The sequence below is a fragment of the Puma concolor genome, chromosome D1, assembly GCF_028749965.1.
Source record: "Puma concolor isolate L17-30 chromosome D1, mPumCon1.1.hap2, whole genome shotgun sequence".
NCBI classification, from domain to species: domain Eukaryota; kingdom Metazoa; phylum Chordata; class Mammalia; order Carnivora; family Felidae; genus Puma; species Puma concolor.
The window spans coordinates 51,288,597-51,308,508 of NC_141676.1; the positions used below are offsets into that span (position 1 = coordinate 51,288,597).

The window sequence follows — 19,912 nt, forward strand, 5'->3', positions numbered from 1 at the left end:
CCACTGGGGGGAGCCATTTGATCAGACAACCGCACACTGGAGCCTGTGCTGCCTGTCAGCTAGGGTGAGCTTGAGTGCCTGCACGTGTTAGAGCGGCCTCTGCTCTGGAGGAGGCCCAGCACTGACAACCTCTGTTGCAGAGGAGGGTAGGATGAGGGCAGTTGGGGCAGTGGGAAGAGAGGCCCATCGCTCCCTCCCTGCAGTCACCCTGAACACCAACGCCCTGGCCAGGTTCCTGTGGATGAAGTACTCCCTGTGTGTGGAAGCAGCCCAGGAGTGGCCCCCTCTCATTCCAGCCACTCCAGTACAGCCAGAACATTGTTTTCAGGATTTTCTTAACAGCAGAGCTTTTATGAACTCATTGCCCTTTCCCTTTGGTGTAAGAACCTCCCAACTGTCTCAGGGAAGAGCATGAGCCATTGAATCGAGTCTGTGCTGATGTCTCACTGCCCTCCCCACAGAAGTGGGGTGCAGTCCACGTATAAAAGTACAAAAAAGCTGTGGTGAAGAGCACAGTACAGTTGAAAACACGGGGCCCCCTGGGCCCACCCCCTGACATCTGTTCACCACTCTGCTCGCTCCTGTCAGCACCCACGTTCCAAGATGTCCTGCCAGCCTGTCTGGACTCTGCGGGTGGCTGTGCCAGCCCCCCTTGAAGCAGAGACTTGGGGCCCCCACACGTGCCTCTCTGGCCTCTTGGCCATGAAGAAAGTCATCTCCAGTCCTCAGGGTTGGGAGCCGCCAGGCGAGAGTCGTTCAGCAGCTGGTCCTGGCTCAGCATAGTCTGAAAGGACACGGGCCCAAGGGGTAGTTGAACAGGGTTTTGGTCAGGGCTGCCCTGTGGCAGCTACATGGGAAGCAGTGGGACACATTGGTGTGGTCCCATCTGACACTAGCACCCTCTAAGTTCATGAGATCCAGGACCCCCACATATTGAATCAGAACAGACAGCACTATCAAGAATATGCGTTGCTCATACTTTAGAGGTAAAATTGCTATTTCAAGACCACCAAAGGCCTACTAGTGGTAATGAGGGCAAGGTTGGGTGCATTCATTTCAGCGTATGAGCCAAAAAAAAAAAGTTAAATAAAAATGGTCCCATTTGGATTCAGGGAGATCACCCTGCCTCCCCCTCTACTTCAGTCTTGCCCTTGGATACAGCCTTCTTAATGTGCCTCGATAGATAAGTGAAGGACAGTGACAGGAGCCTCAACATGGACAGATGATACACCAGTGGGCTCAGTGATGGGACCATCCAGAGACTAATGGGCAGTTGAAGGTACAGGGCCTCAAAAATGTGAATCTTCGCTGTGGATGGTCTTTTATTGCCAGCTCTAGCCTGCCTACAAAGAGGATATTATGAGCTCTGCCTTACAGATAACTAAGCTGGGGTGTGGAGAGAGAATGCCTTGCCTGAGGTTCCAGAGTTAGTAGGAGGCAAAGCAGGGCCTTGAACCAAATTGGCCTCACTCCAAAGTGGCTCGCTCCTCCCCAACACCATGCTGCCTCCCTGTGATACAGCCTGTCCTCATGAGGCACATCAGGACATGTCCACATGCCCATGATATCCACAAAGTCAGAAGCCTGACAGGAAATACATGTGTCGAGGGTAGAGAGGGCAGAACAGTGTCCAGCAGGTCTGAGATGAGGCCCGGGCACCAGGCTGATAGGCAGGTGACCCAGAACTGCCGAGCACTGTGGTTTCCTCACCAGCCCTGAGCCTGGGAAGACGACTGAGACCCGGCACACGTCAGCTGGTTTCAGCTCAGGGCCCAGGACCTGTCTCAGTGCCCCTAGCAACTCAAGGCCCAGCTCAAGGCCCAGCAGCAGGCCCATGGAGAAGCTTCTGGGCTGCTTTCTACCAAGAGCTGGCTCCAGCTCAGGCCACCATGCCTAGCACCATCCTGCGGATTCCTGGCAGAGGCACTGATGACACAGGTTCAGGGTGGGGTGGGGGTCTCAGGCCTTGTGCACCACTGTACCAAACTCACGGGGCCACCCCGGCACCTGTCCTGCTGTGGAGAGAGGGGTCAGAATCCTACCGTGAGACGGTGAATGTCTTGGGAGAGGAGCCCTATCTGCGTCACAGTGCCTTCCGAAGGCGCCATCTGTAAAATGGGCGGCAGCCTGGTCAACACACGTGGACTCAGCTTGTGATTCACAGAGATGGCATGCAAGTCCTGTCCTGGGGGAGTGGGCGAGGAGGGGGCCAGGCCTGAGGAGTGGCAGGTGGGCAGAGCACATGCTGTTTCTGTCCCTGGGAAGGGCAGGGCTTCTGGTCTCCCACACAGCCGTGTGACACACTCCTTTGGGCCACGCCAGCACCGGCACTGGGGGCACACGGGAAGAGGGCACAGATGGCCTGTGAGAAGCAGCCCTTCCCTTCCGCACACGCTCAGTGCTCCAGCTAGCTCCAGGAGCAGGGAGCGGCCGGGATGAAGGCCTCGGGATGCCGAATACAACCACAATTTCCGGTGCCAATAGGACCCTGGACAGGTACAGGTGGGCACCTTCAGGGAGCTGCTCATAGACCTTCCTCACTACCAGGGGCCTCCCTCGACCCCTCCTCCTCAGGTAATGCTGGTCTGCTCCTTCCTTAAGCCTAGTTAGACACCGTAGATCTAGAAGCATCCTCTGAGGGATTTAAGTACAACCCTTTATTTTCTAGGTGGGAAAATTGAGGCCCACAAAGGGATACAGGCCTTGCCTGAGGCTGCACAGAGATCTAGTGATCTAATTCCATGTGGGGTTTGCGAACAGGCACATGCAGAGATTCTCTCACCAGAAGACTACAGGAAAAAAGGGCCCAAGCCTGCCCTGGGGCTCTATGACAGCAAGGTCCAGGTACCCGCCCTAAGGAGCACCTGTCATTTAGTGTCCTGGGTACTGGGATCAAGCACCAGCCATGCCAGCTGGAGAGTTTGCCCAGTTCTCACTGGTTGACTTCAGTGAGGGGGGTGGGGGGACGGCGGCAGGAGGTCATGGCCTGTGGTCATCGGCCATCCCTGGGGCTGCTGGTAGTTTCAGAAGCAAATCTTGGCATTGTCTCCATCTGGGACAGAAGCAGAGTGCCCTCAGTGGGGCCATCAAGCCCTGCCCCTGCCGCCAGACAGTTACGATGCCACTGTTATTCTGCAGACGAGGTCCAGGGGACCCGGCAGGGCCAAAACCTGCCCCAGGGCAAACTGGAATCTCATGAGCAGGAATCCAGACTGGCAAGATGTGTCTTTCCCTCAGTCCCCGTCCAGACAAGGCCCATCTGGAAGAGCCATTATCAGTTAGCCAGACTCTAAATCAGGAGGACAGGGCTGTTCCATTTCTGCCAACAGACAGACCAACCCCCACCCTGGTTATGGGCCCAGCCAGGCCAATAACAGAGAATCTGACAAACCACACAAAAGAAAAGAGGCTGTTATCAGCGAGGCCACTTTCTTGTCTCCCCCCACTCCCCCCAGGTGGCTCATGCCTCTGAAACAGAAACCAACTTTGGGGTCTGCATGACAGATGTGACCTACAGTCAGCACAAGGCTTTCCATGGCTTCATAGAAGGAGGTGGGTGGAGCCTGAAGTGAAGAGGCCACGGACCCCTCTGAAGAATACGGGGTCCCTCCTTGCTCCAGCCCCCTTGTCCATGACACTTGGCAAAGGCCGAGTGCACCGGGCCAAGGACTGGCACGGTGCCACCAGCTCTCAGGCCATGCCGTACACAGCACTCCCTCTCCAGCTGTGCCCAGCTCTCATCCCCCAGTGAGGTTAGAGCTACACGGCCCTGTTTGCTTTCTACATAAATATTGTTTTTATTACCAGAAAGAAGCGACCACCTCTGTATTAAGGCACAACGCAGTTACACCATCACTGTGGCAGAAATCCCTGCTGCTGTCCCTTGGGTCTCAGCCAAGACTCTGTGGCCACAGGCCTAAGGCACTTGAGATCGCCCCTCAACTGGAAGCACAGTGGAGGGCCCGAGAGCCAAGCCTCTGGGAATCATCCATGACCTCTGGACCAGTGTCCAAGTTCGTGTGTTTCCACCGGTGCTGAACATGGCCATTAAGAATTACAAAAATATACAAGCATCTTTGTGTCTTTCCTCCCGAGTCCACCTCTGGCAACAGTCCCCAAAGCCTGGCCCCTTAGCAAAAGTGCAACTCCGTACCCTGGCCACCCTCAGAGTTCAAAGACACTGGCCTGGGGTACACAACAGCTGGAATGTTCTCTGCAAGGCATGCACAGGTGCAGGGGGTGAGGTGCAGTTATATGGTGACACACACAGTGTTACTGTGAAGTTCTCGGGTGCACAGAGAAGACAGGTAACAAGGCCATCAGCTAATCTGTCCCACCTGGTCCAGCCCATCCAGTTCAGGGGCATCGAGGGGGCTGAGGGCCCGGTAGCCACTGTAGACCCTGTGACTGTCACCAGCACTGTCGCTGGGCTCCATTGGGCAAATGTAGTCTGTCGATTCATCAAATTTCTTTTTTCTTATGTTTCCAAAATGTGAAAATCCCAGTTTCCTTGGCTAAAACACAACAAATGCGAGATTATCAAGTCAGTGTGCAGACAGGACTTACAATATGATTAAGTGCTGGCCCATGAGGAAAGGAATGAGGCAAGCTACTTCTAGAAAAATTCTCAACAAAATAGAGCTCCCGGCTAGGGACAGGCAACAGATAAATAATCTCGAACGAGGAAGGAGAATCTTGCTCCTTCAAGACTGTGTGCGACAAACCCAGGTCCTGCTGTCCCATGAGTGACATTCTACTTCCCGCCCGGGGGTGGGGAGGCGCCTAGGAGCTTCTAGAGGGTGCTGAGGCGGAGGACCCGTCTCACACAGCTGCTGCATCAGCTGCTCGCAGCGCCCCCTGCCCTGGGGAGGCCATGCTGGAGAGCCCCAGTGGCCCTTCCTGCTTGCTCTAGCTTCACCCAGCGCTACTTCTGCTGGTATCCCCCAGACACACTTCTGGTCCTGCTCCCTTGGGGAAGGAGGTCTGTGCATGACTTGTAGCTAAACCTAGGCATCACCATGCTGCTGGGGACAGGGCCAGCCTGGCCTCCAGAGATTCTGTCTGTGGGTCTGCAGCCTAAGAAGGACACAGTCTGAGGACAGTGCGGCTCAGGCAGTTTCTAATGGGCTTTGTGAGATTCAGAGACCCCAGTGAGTGGTGCTGGTGCCTGTATAATCTCCGGCCCCCTGGGCCGCTGTGTGTTGGCCACCTCCACAGCACAGGCAATCACGGCCAGTTGTGAACAGGAGCGCTCCCTGTGTTGGCAGGACAGCTGTTGTTCTTCTTTTTTAATGTTTTTATGTATTTGGTGGCGGGGAGGGGAAGAGAGGGAAGGGGACAGAGGATCTGAAGCAGGCTCTGTGCCGACAGCAGAGAGCCCGATACGGGGCTCAAACCCATGAACTGTCAGATCATGACCCGAGCCAAAGTCAGATGCTTAACTGACGGAGCCATCCAGGTGCCCCAGGACAGTTCTCAGACCCCATGGCACACAGATGAGTCTGACTGAAGGGAACTCAGAATCATGAACTCATCTACTTGTAAGATGAGTCAAGGTGGCATTGGGGTAGAGGACAAGTGCCAGCTGCCTGAGGAGATGCTTCCTGGACATGGTGTCTGTGCAAAGAAAATTGTACTCTCTTCCTTGGACCCAGGTATGGCAGGGAACTGGCCTAACAAACACGGACAAGGAGACCGAGCTCTCGGGGCAGGACCCGAGAGAGCCTCCTCGTCCAGGTGGCACACGCTGGTCTGGCTCCAGGCACTGGGCCAAACTCAGTACAACATGGGTGCTAGAAGGCGGGCCCCTGTGACCACCCCAGAGAGGGTCTGGCAACTCACCCGGACTTTGGCTGTGGTGGTCAGTGGTGTGTAAGCTGGGGAGGCCATTTTCTCTCGCTTTTCCTGTTCAGCCTCAGGACCAATCAGGGCATTGAATTTGGTGGTTAGGTGACGTCTGAGGAGCGTCTTCTGCGGTGGAATATTGAGAAGCATAGCCAGGGTGTCCCCAGTGAAGCGGGGCTCCAGGATCTAAGAAGAAAGCACAGACAGAGCCATGCAGTGATGACCACAGATGGCTCCAGGTGGTGACAGTGAGAAACAGGTCTCCGTGGGCCCAGGGGTGCCTCCAGAGCAAGGGCTGAAGCTTATCCACTTGTCCTGTATCCCACTCCCCTCTCTTTTCCTGACACATGGCCTGGCTACCACATTTGTTGACTGACAACCTCATTTTCACAGGCCAGCAGAGAGCTGTGACTCTTTGGATAAGATGGTCTCCCAGGGTCCACTCTGACCTCTGAACCATCCCTTCATTTCTCCACTGGCTTTACCACTTGACAGATCTGAGTGACCATCATGATCATATCGTGGCAAGCAGGAAGTTACATTTCGGTGGCCAGCCCCTCACTTCCCCAGCCACTGCATCACTCCAGGTGCAGTCTGACATGCAACCCATTTGTCCTGGGAATCCTCTGGGTCTATTGCTACGGAAGTTCTTCCAGAAACCATCCTGTTTCCATGAGGTATGTTAATTCCCAATTGCAAATTATCAAATATTTTGAGATTTCAATTGATGCAAGCAAGGGCTTCAGATGAACTACCAATATTTTTTTACTAGGATTTATGTCTGGCCATTGAGAAATAAGTTTCTGAATAGCCCAGTTTATGCCAAAGCAGGCTAAAGAGCCACTCACAATGAGGCCTCCATGGACACCACTCCCACGAAGATTGGGCGCGTACTCCGCCAGGTCCACAGATCGCAACCACTCCATCACCCTGTGGTTAGACCACTGTACAACTTCTGAAGGAGAAAGGTTACTCTGTGAGAGGGAGAAGGAGAGTGAAAAAGTTAGGTCTAATAGGTCCTACCTGTGGTCTTCTCTGGGGGCCAGCCCCTGAGAATAAGCCTGCCTCAGATGCCTGACCAGAAGGCAGCCCTCATGCCCAGAGACCCAGGCAGCCATCCCAGCCATCCGAGAGCCTTCCCAGTTTCCAAGTAGTAGAGCTCTCACAGAATCTTGCAAGCCCTTCTACACTGAAATATCTGATGGCACAGAATCCTGAGACTCCCTAATCATCTGGTTAACACTGGGACCAGTAAATGAAGGCATGGAGTCATTCATTCAGTAATTCAACAAAACTTTAAAGAGGACTATCATTTACGAGCCAAGTGTTTTACAGACAAAAGATCTCCATGGCGTGGCCAAATGTTTTAGGGGAACACACATTAAGACGCTTATACCTAAGTGGCATCTTGGTCTTCAGAATGTCCAGCACCATGCCTGACACACAGAAGGCATCCAAAACATATTTGTATTCGACAAAAATGAAATGGAAGGTAGGGGAAGGAGTTTCTAATCCCTCAGGAAGCAGAGTTAATCTTACAGCAGGGTTATACTAGATCCTAGGAATATAGCAGACAGGGCCCAACAAGCGCTCTGAGTTACATAGAACATTATCAGGCACTTCTCCAGAATGAGGGTTGCTGTGTTTACCTACGTGACTTCTGCTCTAGCAAAACCTGCGCAGGGATCCCCTGTGCACCTGGATTGGAGGTCAGTTAATTTCATATCTGCAAGTAGGGGGATCTGTTCTGAAACGTCTGGTTCCTTTTCTCCTCCGTCTACTTTGACCCCATCTGTCTGTTTTGCTTTCCCCTCCTTCTCCTTTGCTCCACTTGCTCATCATCTTTGATCACTGCAATGGCTTTGAAAGACTTGCTGTTATCGCCTCTGGCCCTGAGCATGTGTCCCCCCAAGAGCGGTGGGAGCTTGGAGGTCTAATGTCCGTTGTGGGACACAAAATGCAAGCAACGGGTGTTTGGGGCACCATGTGGCACTAGCAAAGGGAAGAATCCTAAGCGCCCTGGTCCGAAAGGCAGCCATGTTGCGCTGAGGTCATTCTTGTTTTCTCACACCCAATCGTGCACGTGTCCTGACTCAGGGTTACCGGGATAGGTACTGTCCTACCCTTACCTCGTCAGCTGGCCGCCGGTGTAGGCAGTGGGGGTTGAACTTATTGACATGTAGCACATGAATGGCACACTTGATGCTGAGATGATGTAGTTGGCTCGTGACTTTTAAGAAGAGGAGATCATTCTGGAAGAGAAATGTTTTGGTTAATAAACCCGAGTTTCCAAAGTGACTAAGATCCTTCAATTTCCTTCCCAGACCACACACAGACAAGTCTACCACATCTCAGGAAGGGGCATGTGGACACAGCAGCTTTTCGTAGCATGGTGTTCATACTCTGCTACTTCCGACCTCTTCTGTGATGAACAATACTATTTAAAGACCCTAAGAATATGAGGGAGGAGGTGGAATCAGGTTTAAAATAACTGCTGTGGGGATACCTGCGCTGAGTGCTTGCAGGGACAACTGAAACACTGAAAGGGAAAATCCTCACCACAGTCAGATATTGTAGCATTCGCCCATCAACTCTGGATTCATGAAATTGATCTTTGTATTGGGGTAAGCCAATATCATCAAGCCAACCTACAGAAACCAGAAGAAATGGGTGTGTTAGGGCTCCTAAGAATGGGAGACTATACATGCAAATAAATAAATAAAAAGCAACAAATCATCATCTTGAAGTGCAGCTGTATTCCCCATAAGGTTTAGTAATCTACGTGCCTTTCCCAAGTAGACTGCAGTCTGTGAGCCACATACTCCCAGGGAAATGTTTTTTACCCTTAGGAGCTGCTGGAAACATATTACATATATTGCCTGTCCTTACGTGTCACCCAGATGTGGTCGAGCAGTGCGGACTTCTCCTCCTGCTTGGTGTTGATGGCTTTCACTGCTAAAACCAGCTTCTTCCGGTGCAGAGGTTGCTTAATTCCTAACTCCTGAAATTGAAAGATGAAGACAGATATGAAATTCCAGCTGGCAGTTTGACCCTCAGAGGGCGTCATGGAAGTCCACCTGGGGACCCCTGCATAGTGCAGGGGATCAACCTGCAGTGACAGAGGAATTCTCAGCCTCTTCCACCCACCCTCGTGTGTGTGTGTGTAAGGGCAGGGGATAGGGAAGTGGGGGCCTCACCTCCCCAGACATTGGTTTGAGGAGAAATGGGAACCTCCTTCCCAGGGCTCAGCCCTTACCTTTTCCATGTCCTGAGGGGTAGCTGACAGTAAAGTGTGGCCAGAAGTCACCCACTGCCTGGCAAAGATCACATACTGACCCAGGCCGAAGTCCTCCAGCCACGCACACACACGCTCTGTGCTCCACTGGGCAAAGGGGGCACCGGCGTCACTGGGAAGCAGGAAGACAACATGTCCCTGTTAGTGGGAGAGCCGGAGGCTGCATCTGAACACAACGGAGCCACATAAAAGAGGGAACTAGGTTTTAAACCATCCCAACATGGGGTCTAGTTGTACAAAATTCCACTATAATTCTCATTTGCGGTAGACTCTAGAGTTTCCTTTGATAACACCTGGTCTGAATTTCGAGTCTGCAGTGACTGTCAGCAGGGGCCAGTTCTGCGATCCCCGGGAGGCTGTGTTTACGCGCCATCCGTCCACTTACTGGGCACCGTGTGCCACAAGCCCAGAGTCACGCTCCATTTGGAGGACGATCTACAACCAATCATGTTATTGACAAGATTTTTGTGGATCAACAGTGTTTTTAGGGAAATGTATAGAAAACTAGGAGAAGGGGGTCAGTTCTCTAACATTAAAAAAAATAATTAAAAACAACTTCTAAACAACTAATCCTTTCTTACTGAAACACTAGGGACATTCACATTAAAGTCAATAAAAATAATGTTTTTAATCAGGACTAATCACACTGGTCTGAGAGTGCAGCCAGTTCAGGAAGAGAGAGAAAGGAGGATACAAAGTAGAAGGAAAAGCAAGCCACTCTTCTCAGATGAGGTAACTGCCTACCTGGAAAATCTAAGAGAACTCAGTAAGGTGGCTACTTATAAGACACATACATAGTATTTATGGGACTTATAAAATTCGTAGCACAGATACTAACATTTCTCTTAAGGTAATTTAAAAGTCCCACTTATAGCAACCAGAATGCTAAAATGTCCAGGAGTTGCTTTTACAAGCAATGTGTATGTGTTGTGTGCTGGTTGTGGGGGGGGGGGCGGTGGGGGGCAGTGCAGGGAGAGGTGGCGACTGTAACACTCAACTGAGCAGCATCGAGTCATGAATAAATGAAGAGCTAGCTCGTGTTCCTAGACAGGATGACCGGGTATTACAAAGCCATCAGTTCTTAAAGACATTAATTTTTCATTTAAAGTGTGACTATAATGGTACACTCAAAACCTCAATGGAGTCTGGGGCGAGGGAGGTTGACAAAGTGACTCTTATGTTCATTGGGAAAAAACGAAGCAGGATTTATGGAATGTAGAAAACCGGAGAGCCTGTAAGGTTCCTTCCAGAAAAGTACCCCCAACACACTGGTTTTAAAAAAAAAAAATATATATATATATATATTTGAATGCCTGGCTGAGTTATTCTTAAAGTGAAAGAGTTAGAAGACCAGAATGACAAGAAAATGAAAATGTGATTCTAGGTGCCTTGGGGTAAATGCCAGACAACTGGGAGTCTGGAACCTGGATTGTAATGGGACACGAGTAGGTATAGATCCAGGTTTTGTGAGACCTAGAACTTACAAAATTTGGGGGGCCCTCTAAGAAAAGTACAAAATTTGAGTATGGAATTGGGGACCAATTCTCATTTAGGATGAGAAATCACAGAAAAATTATAAATTTAATGAAACTGAAAACCATTATGAAATCTAGACATATTTTTATTAATTCCTTTATGAGTTTGTTACCTTTGTCGATATATTCCATCCCATAAAAATCAAGAAATTTTCAGTTTTCCAATGTGCTCATATGACTCACTTTATAGGAACAATAATCTAGGAAACTATTCACGGATTTTGTTTGGAATTTATCTTTTGCTTTCAACGAATTACCGCTTTTGGTATGATCTGGAATTTTGTTGTTGTTTATTGTTAATGTGAGAATACTTTCAATTTCAAATGTGCATTTTATCACTTTTATTTCACATTCTATTAGTTTTTTATTGCATTCCTTTTCTGGTTTCTGGAAATTGGTAAAAATGGGTATTCGATATACCAGAGGAATATTTCAGCTCTGAAGGAAAAATAAGTGTTTTTGAGATAATTTGAAAATCTCGGTCTTGTACACATGTTCAGAACCTTCTAAACATCTGGTGCTTGTCTTCAGCAGAATTCCCATGTCCCTCTTTGTAAATGGTCTCCACCCTCCCACCCCTGGGTTGTTCTCACAGTAGCAGACCCTGATTCTTCTTCACCTTCTTCCCCCTTCCCAGCCCTGCCCCCACCCCAGGTTCTCTCAGTTCCGGGGTCGCCCAGGGCCTTAGCTGAACAAACTTTTAAGTCATTTAGAGAGGACAGAGAAGGTACCTTTCAGACACAGCCAAATCCCTTGCTTTACTGACATGTTCCAAAACATCTTTCCAAATCGCAGTTAAAACGATGTAACAAGTTATCAGATATGCCTTCCCCGTGAAAGAGGGAGAACATATGAAGTATAAGCTTCGTTAGTGCATTTCTGCCTAGACAGAACTTCTCTTTTCCCTAAGTGTCCAAGAGAACTGAATCCCTTGCCTGGGATTTTGCAGATCTAACAACTGGAAAAAGTTTTCACAGAATAGCTTCTGGTTTTATACATCTGAAATGTTTCTTTTCCACCACCCCATACTTCTGATACTGAGTGCCAAAGGACACATTTATACTGGGACTCAATCTCCAACTCTGCCTTTTTATATCAGAGTGCACGTTCATACTGGGACATGATCTCCAACTGTGCGTCTTTGTATCAGAGTGCTGGGCAAACTGGCACATTGGGAAGTAGCAGTAATCCTGGCGCCATTTTTATATTGGACAGCTAGTCAACTAAACATGAAGTGAGTGCAAACCACATACGCACATCCCACCAAATCCAAACTAAATGGATACCCAAAACTCAACTTCCCCTTAGCCAGGTCCCCAAAATGCCCATGCTGCTCCGTCATTTGACAGAAGGCAATATGTAGACAATGGGAAGGTTGGAGTTGAGTTGGCAGTCCCAAACCGGATGTGTTAAAATACCTTAGGAAAATTTTGCGAAACCCATGGCAACACCAGCACATTGACTAGACTCTCTCTAGATACTAGAAGACACTCAGGTGCAAGTAAAGGACCTTGAAGCTAAGGCTTTCTCACATTCAGGATAAACCTGACACTGACCATGAATACAGGAGAAAGGCAATAAAATAGTCTGATTAGAAACCTTCATAAAGCTACAGTTTCAAAGGGCAGTAGACTCAGGAGACCAACTCAGAAAATCCCTGCACAAAGCTGAGATCCAACCATGTGATGGAGTCTGCCTGACTTTTACATTACACACTGCTGCTTTTTCTTGGAAAAATAAAATTACCTTTCACCACATACCAAAATAAGTCCCTAAGAGAAGATGTGAACACAGTTTTTTGCTCAGTTAAGCATCTGACTTCAGCCCAGGTCATGATCTCGGTTCATAGGTTGACAGCATGGAGCCTGCTTGGGATTTTTCTCTCTCCCTCTCTCTCTCTGCCCTTCCTGACTTACCCTTTTTCTCTCTCACTCGAAATAAATAAATAAACTTGAAAAACAAATCGTCAAAAACATTTAACATGGAAGAAACCACAAAGGAAAAGTTCATGAACCTCAGTTTAAACATAAAAATTCCATACATCAAACTGTCAGAGAATAAAGTAAAATTCTGCGAGAAGCCTAAAAAATAATTTATCACAATGAGACATAGCTCAATATCTTAATATAGAGAGAGCAGACAGAAATTTGTCAGACAGACACTAACAAAAATGGGCAAAAAAATGCAGACAGCTCAAGAAAAATGACAAACATATGCAAACGAAATTAACAATAAAAATGTAGTAGTTTGTGGGTGTGACAGGCACCCTCTATAGCAGTGCCTCCTGGGATGCAAATCAGTAAAACCTGATACCAGAAGAAAAAAGACAATAAAATTCCTTCTTCTATAACCTCAGAGAGGAGTCCTATAAAGTGTCACTATCAAATATGATACTTAAAAAAGAAATATTTCATTAGGAAAAGAAAGAGATTGGGGCTGGAGACTTGCTGTAACAAAGTGTTTTTCCTACAGGGATATTGTTGGCGATATTTTACAAGGCTATACCGAAACATCTATAAATACCAGCGGACCTTAGCTTCTATCAAGTTTCTGCTTCAGAGTAATAAAGTTCTTTCTTTTCTACCGGCCAACACATGTTGTTACCACCAGCACTGGTAGCATAAATGCAGCAATCTCCTCAGGACGTCATTTTCTTTCCCTTCATCATCACTGTTCCGGTTAACAAAGCACAAAGACATTCAAACAAAGCAGCTCTGTGGGTGGAAATGCCATTTTTCCTTCAGCAGAGAAAGTTCCTGACTTCAGTTACCCCATCCCAAAATGGTTGCCCAGAATGGCAAAATGGGCCCCCTAACTATGCAGTCCTATGTTAAGAAAAACAGGCTGAAGGGTCTTAGAAAATTTCTTCTACCCCTGCCAGTGATTTCCCTTCAAGAATCAACCCTAAAGAAATTGCCAGATTTGGAGCCAAGGTTCATCATTCAACCTTACTGCAGATTGTTTTTTCATCTCTGAAGAATCAAAGATGTTGAAGTCTACATTTAAAAATTGCTAGTACATTGGAATGCTCTTGGAACGTATAAGCTTTCTCTGGCTCACTTTTTAAGGGCTGTGAATTGGTCTCTGCCTTCTCAAACCATGTCCTTAGATTCTCCTGCCTTGGAAAGCTAGCATTTACTGAGCATTTACATTTGATTACAAGGGTAAACACCAACACCCTGATCCTCAGAGAGCAGAAACAGAAGTCTACACACCCTTACACTTCTCTGCAAGGCACCTGGAGAAGACGTCTGAGGACGCCACCAAAGTGCGAGTGGATGTGGAAAGGCCCCGTGTGCACCTGCAAAGCCTATAGAAGCCTGAGGGTGGCAGGGTGGGGGGAGTGTGCATTGGTGGGTTCCCTTCCTTGGGGGTACAGGTCTGCCAACAACATGATGCTTTAGGGAAACGTTCTTTGCTCATCATTGGGATCTAGGCTGTATTGTTTCTGAGAATTGATATCTGAGTTGTGCACATCTTAGCACCTGCACTCGGCATTGGTGTGTGGCAATCTCAGAGGGATTAAATATGAAGAGTTAATGTTACTTTTCACTGGTCAGATTTAAAATGGCACAATCCAGTCTTGAGGAAGGCCCCCAGAAGCCTGATCTTGGCCAAATAACTCAGACTTTAGGAGAACAGTGCTGGAGACAATACACTGTAGAAATTGTCTGCTGGGAACAGAGGATATGGGAAGGGATTTTCCGAAAACACAGGAGTAAAGATTTGCCTGGGCAGATCTGAAGGGGGGCATGCTTTCTCAGAATAGGATGACCTAAGGAAAGGGGGTAAAGCTAGTAACTGGAGGGTATCTACTAGGGCAGTCCAGGAAAAGTGTAACTTCTTTTAATGCTTTTTCATTTGGGCACGATGGAAGAGTCATGTGAAAGTTCCCATTTTGATGCCAGTGCCCCATACCCTCTGCAACCCCCTTTAGCTAACACCCTTCAGCAAACTGCGGTGCTTTGTCTTAGGAGGGATAATGGCAACAGGCCAACAGCCTCCTGTGGAGGTCTGTGTGGGAGGGGGACTGACCCAGAGAGGGGTGGGAGACAACGCCCTTTCTCAGATTTCCTAGAAAAAGTGGACCCATGAATGGCAGACCACTGATGCTTGGGTTAGATGGGCAGTGGTGCATGTGATCCTCACAAGAACTTTAAGAAAATACTTCTTTTTACCTCTCACTTCACAAATGAGGAAAATGAGGCAGAGAGAGGTTATATAACCTGGTTGAAGGCTCACAGCTAGGAAGTGGTTGAGCACATTCCAACTCGGGTCTATAATTCCAGAATCTGTGCTCTCAATGGTGGCACCAGTGTGCAAGGCACAGAGCTGCTGAGGTCCTCAGGGAGCCCGGAGAGCCCCCACCGGCCACCTTGGTTTGTAGGGAGCCTTTTGCCTTTACCTTAGTGTACCTGTAAAACATGAGCAATGTCTACTCGTGCCAAGTGGGAAAGGTTGAGAAGTTTTGCACTAGAAACTCCTGCCTTCCACCTCTGGAGCATTCAGCACCCCCTTCCCACTCCACCCTGGAGGGAGGTTTACCTTTTCTGACCCTTGGAGTCTCTGGTCCTAGAAAGCCTTGGCCCTGCGGTTGCCCGGAGCCCACCGCGTCGAAACTCTGCCATCCCCGGAGCATCAGTGTTGAAATTTCCTGACTGAGTTCTTCGGATTCTATGTGGAGAGGAATCCATGGAGACTGTCAGGGGACGGCCTGAGAGCACGCAGCCAGTGTACCAGCCCCCTACACAGGGCCACAGAAGCTGGACCCAGGACTCTCCACAGCACTTGTCCCCAGTGCCTCCCCAGAGGTTAAGGATCATGACTTGTGACAGCTCCCCAGACCCAACCTCCATTTTAATTCTGCCTCTGGGTTTCAGGGCACACCATGTGGAGTCAAAGTGAGGAATGATGCTTGGTAGGAGGCCCCAGTTTCTGCCTCATTTCACAGACTGAGTCAACTGGGATGGCAAATCTTTCTTAAGACACAGACTGACCCATCAGAAAAAAGAAATTGGTCTCATCCAAGTGTCTCTCCCAAAGTACATTGTAGCGTAAACTACAGAGAATGCACTCAGGGTTTGTGGGACAGATGCCTGGAATGAAGGACATGTAAGGCAACTGCTACATTTAATGAGTGCTTTCATAGTTCTCCTCCTCCGGGGCCTACAAGATAACTCAAATCCTTCTAATGACCATTCTGTTTTTACTGCTGTTTCAACATCTGATTAAACAGGGGGTTATGCAGTTCTTTGCCCATTCAAGAAGAATGCTAATTCTAAGCAACGTAATTATAATCACCACCACCAACTTACTTTCCCCAGAATTTCCTGATGCCTTTGGGGCTCCGTTTACCATCTGGCGTCAGGGGAGACTGGGGGCTTGAGTCAGTGCCCGATGATGTGGATGAGAGGTCATTGGCCAGAGCAGTGTCATCCCAACCACTTTCTGTGTCTCCTGAGATGGGAAGAACAGAATAGTGTATCAATGAGAGGAAGGAACGGGTCCTCTGGAGACCTCCTCCCCAGGCCCGGGCCATCCTTCAGTGGGAGTGGGGAAGAGTCTGCCCTGCTCTGCCTTCAGGGAAGCACTTTACATCCAGATCTCAGAGACCAGCAGGGGGATCAGGCACACTCCAGGTTCTCTGAGGACTGGCGAAGTTAACGTTTCAAATTTGGGTGAGCTAATGTCTTCAAGTGCTAAAGGTTTTGGGGGTCCAAGTACTTATGGATAACTCCAACAAGGAGCTTCCTCTTTTTCCAGGGGGAGATGCGGGAATGCAGGCAGGAGGGGGACGTGGCTGAATGTTCCAGAAGGGGAGGGTGTTAGGGTAGGGAAACTAGGGCATCTCACTCTCCACCTCACCTGGAAGGGTACAGTACCTAATACGGGGGCACTGACACTCCGGCCACGATCTCCAGCCAATCAAGAAGTAGAGAAGCCACATGAAGAAGCAAGAGAGGCCAAAGTCCAGCCCAACAGAGTTATAGGGAAGCAAAGAAATAAACAAAAGAGTCATCGAGCAAGAGAGAAAAACTCAAACAGAAAGAAAAACAATCCCATGAGAAAAGAAGGGGGGAACAGGGGCTGAACTTGGCCCACAGGGTCAGTGCAGTGAACGGAGGCCTCACATGAGGGGCCAAATACTCCTGGGGCCACTTCCTGGCAGGCTGAGGTATCCACACACACACAGGGAGGGGGGAACAGTGGCAGGGGCTGATATACTGGGCCACGTGCACCTCTTCTCTTGTGTGGGTGCCAGTCTGATCACTTAGATCAGACTAGAATGGTCCAAAGCCTTTCCAAGTCCAGAGTCTCCGTATTACTAGGACACACTCATTCAAGAGCTTATTTGGAGTTCCTACAGCCAGAGGCAGAACTGGCCAAGGGCAGAAGCTGACACATGGGCTGGCTCAGGGAACAACCAGGAAGGAGAGGTCGGGTAGGGAGAGCTCTGCAGGGACCAGAACGTTCCCTCCTGGGCTCCACTGATCTGTTGTTGTTGAGGAAAGATGGCCTACTCTGCATGAAAAGCAGCAAAGACCTCCATGGTTCCAGGCCCTAAGCACCAAAACGGTACCTGTGGATGGAAATCCTTGCCCATTGGCCACTGACTCCATTTCCCTAAGGAAACACTCTCCCTTGGAAGAGCACATAATATCATCCTAATGGTAATAGGGAGGCTGCAAGAAGAAGGTGGAGACAGGAGAGCAAAGATCAGGATGACAGAGGAGGAGGGGTGGAGTGAGGGACAGGAAGGGTGCAGAAGGGGTCTAGGAGGGAGGGAACAGAGGAATGATGGGATAAGAAGGGCCAAGAAAGGAAGATTGGAAGAGGGAAAATGGGGGTGGGGTGGAGTGCTTGCGGCTGGAAAGAAAGGGTGGACTCCCAGCCTGGGTTTCTGGCACTCTACAGTGTTTACCAAAGGAAATAGTGTGCCCAGACAAGGAGTCATTGTCTCAGCAAGTGACGCCACCCAGAGGGACAACTTATCTCGTCCACCCAACCCCCGCTCCCACATTCTCCAACCGTGGGTGCAGGGACCTTGGGCAATAACGGAATGTGCCAAGGCCACTGCTCCAGGGGCCACCAACCCCAGGGCTTGGACACTCACTCAGCCTGAGCAGGCTGCCCCCTGTGGGGTCGGGCTGTGAGGCCATGGGAGTTGACTTGGCAGCCTCTCCATTGGGTGTAGCTCCCGAAAGCTTCCCAGGTAATGTGGGGTATTTGTGCTCTGCCAGGAAAGGGCCGTCCTATTGGAAGGAGAGAAAGAGACATGTTGAGCCAGCTTATCAGGCTCAAAATCAAACCCAGTTAGGAAATCTCTGGATACAGGCACCGCTTGGCTTTCTAAGGGCCATTTTTCACTCAGGTCAACTCAGAGACCTTTCAAAGATCAGTCAGTCCCGGAAAGGGGACCAAAGTTCTGAGAAAGGGCCATGCAATGAGACAGGGACAGAGTCAAGCCCAAATCCAGGGCCGACTGCAGCTGACTCCAAACAGGAAGTGGAAGCATCTTGCAAAGGAGGCCTTTGCCATTTGGCCTAATGCTCGGAGGCTCAACGAATTACAGCCATGAATTATCCTTTGGGTGTTTTGAATATACAAACCCAAATTCTAATAAAAGTATACCTATTATATATATTGATAATACAGATCATATGTATTAATTATATCTATATATTACAATAAGTTATCTTGAAAAATAGCAGATTAAGGCAAAGTGAGAAGGTACGTACAACTTGGGAGAGAAAACAGACCAGGGGGCTCCATGCCAACAATTCCCTTAGAAACTTAGGATCATAGTTTGCCCAATGTTCAGCCCCGGTGCAATGGGCTTGCGCACGCACCCTGGCCATAGAAAGGGTCCCAAAGAAACAAGATAATGTAAAGGGAAAGAAGTGTACTTATTTGGTTAGGAAGGACAGAAGGCACTCAGAGAAAGACAAGCACCATATAATTTCACTCATAGGTGGAATTTAATAAAACAAATGAACAAAGTAAAAAAGAGACAAAAGAAACAGACTCTTAACTATAGCCAACAAACTGATGGTGATGAGAGAGGAGGTGGGTGGGGGGATGGGTGAAATAGGGATGGGGATTAAGAGTCCTGTCATCGTGGTGAGCACTGAGTATCATACAGAAGTGTTGAATCACTATATTGTCTGCCTGAAACTAACATAACACTGTACGTTAATTATACTAGAATTTTTTTTTAAAAGAAGGGCATAATGCCCCCTAAACCCACAAACCTAAGGGAAACCCAGTCGAATGCATGTCAGTAAGAACAGAAAATGAAGCAACATTACCAAGGAAATCAACTGTGGATTACTTGATCGGGCCCAGAAGAAAAGTAATACGCAAAGTTTGGATTTCACAACTGACAAGTCAGAAAAGTAATGGAGGGTTTAATGGCTGAGACATCTTTTGAAGTTTCATTCAGTTAGAAGCCAAATGTCCAATGAATTTCTGAATTCAGTGTGCTTATAAATACATCATCCTAGAAACTGTTTGAAGTCTGATTCCCTCACTGAACATGGAGTGGTAACCCCTTATAAATAAATAAACTCAGAAAGGAGACATGTGAAAAAAGTATACTATATTTCCAAGGTATTCTTTTTGTTGTCGTTTTTAAGTTTATTTATTTATTTTGAGAGAGACAGAGACAGTGAAAGTGGGAGAGGGGCAGAGAGAGAGGGAGACAGAGAATCCCAAGCAGGCTCCACACTCAGCGTGAAGCCTGATGCAGGACTTGAATTCATGAAACTGTGAAATCATGACCTTAGCTGAAACCAAGAATCAGGTAGATGCTTAACTGACTGAGCCACCCAGGTGCTTCTTTCCAAGGAACTGTTCAAGAACTGGCTCGTGAGGTGGAAATAACCAGAGCCTTAAGAGAGGGACAGTGCATGCTTTTTACGTTCACGATGACCCACAAGGTAGAGACTGGACCTGATCATACACTGGCAAGACCAACAGTTTCCAAATGCTAGTCTGTGCACCAACTGCTCCACAGTTACCTGGGACACTAATGAAAACACCAGAGATCTCGGGTGTACCCGGTCCTGGGAATCTGCCCCTGTGGGACCGTACCCCAAGTGTCAGTATTTTTAAACTAGCGTTTGAGATTACTCTGATGCATAGTCAGACCTAGAACCACAGACTGTGGGGAAGGCAATGTTCAAGAGGTTTCGCGAACTGTGACTCCAGGTTCCCGTCACACAGGAAATATGGAGCA

At 48.6% G+C, this 19,912-nt stretch overlaps 1 protein-coding gene across 15 annotated transcripts in view; it reads right to left on the reverse strand.

Annotated features, from left to right (window-relative positions):
- Positions 1-318: 318 nt before the first annotated feature.
- PPFIBP2 (PPFIB scaffold protein 2) overlaps positions 319-19,912 on the reverse strand; it is a 144,855-nt gene continuing 125,261 nt past the window's right edge. For 10 of the 15 annotated variants that reach the window (XM_086678075.1, XM_086678063.1, XM_086678073.1 and 7 more), the window contains 13 exons: positions 17,789-17,927; positions 16,557-16,589; positions 15,990-16,131; positions 15,220-15,348; positions 9,101-9,251; positions 8,734-8,845; positions 8,404-8,492; positions 7,974-8,096; positions 6,693-6,818; positions 5,842-6,030; positions 4,338-4,514; positions 2,043-2,108; positions 319-784 (listed from right to left, as the gene is read on the reverse strand). In XM_086678075.1, the coding sequence (XP_086534201.1) occupies positions 713-784; positions 2,043-2,108; positions 4,338-4,514; positions 5,842-6,030; positions 6,693-6,818; positions 7,974-8,096; positions 8,404-8,492; positions 8,734-8,845; positions 9,101-9,251; positions 15,220-15,348; positions 15,990-16,131; positions 16,557-16,589; positions 17,789-17,927 (1,548 nt within the window). In that variant the 3' untranslated portion in view covers positions 319-712. Of the gene's footprint in view, positions 785-2,042; positions 2,109-3,772; positions 4,515-5,841; positions 6,031-6,692; positions 6,819-7,973; positions 8,097-8,403; positions 8,493-8,733; positions 8,846-9,100; positions 9,252-15,219; positions 15,349-15,989; positions 16,132-16,556; positions 16,590-17,788; positions 17,928-19,912 lie in introns of those variants that run through there. The other 5 variants (XM_086678066.1, XM_086678060.1, XM_086678065.1 and 2 more) reach the window with 3 other exon arrangements.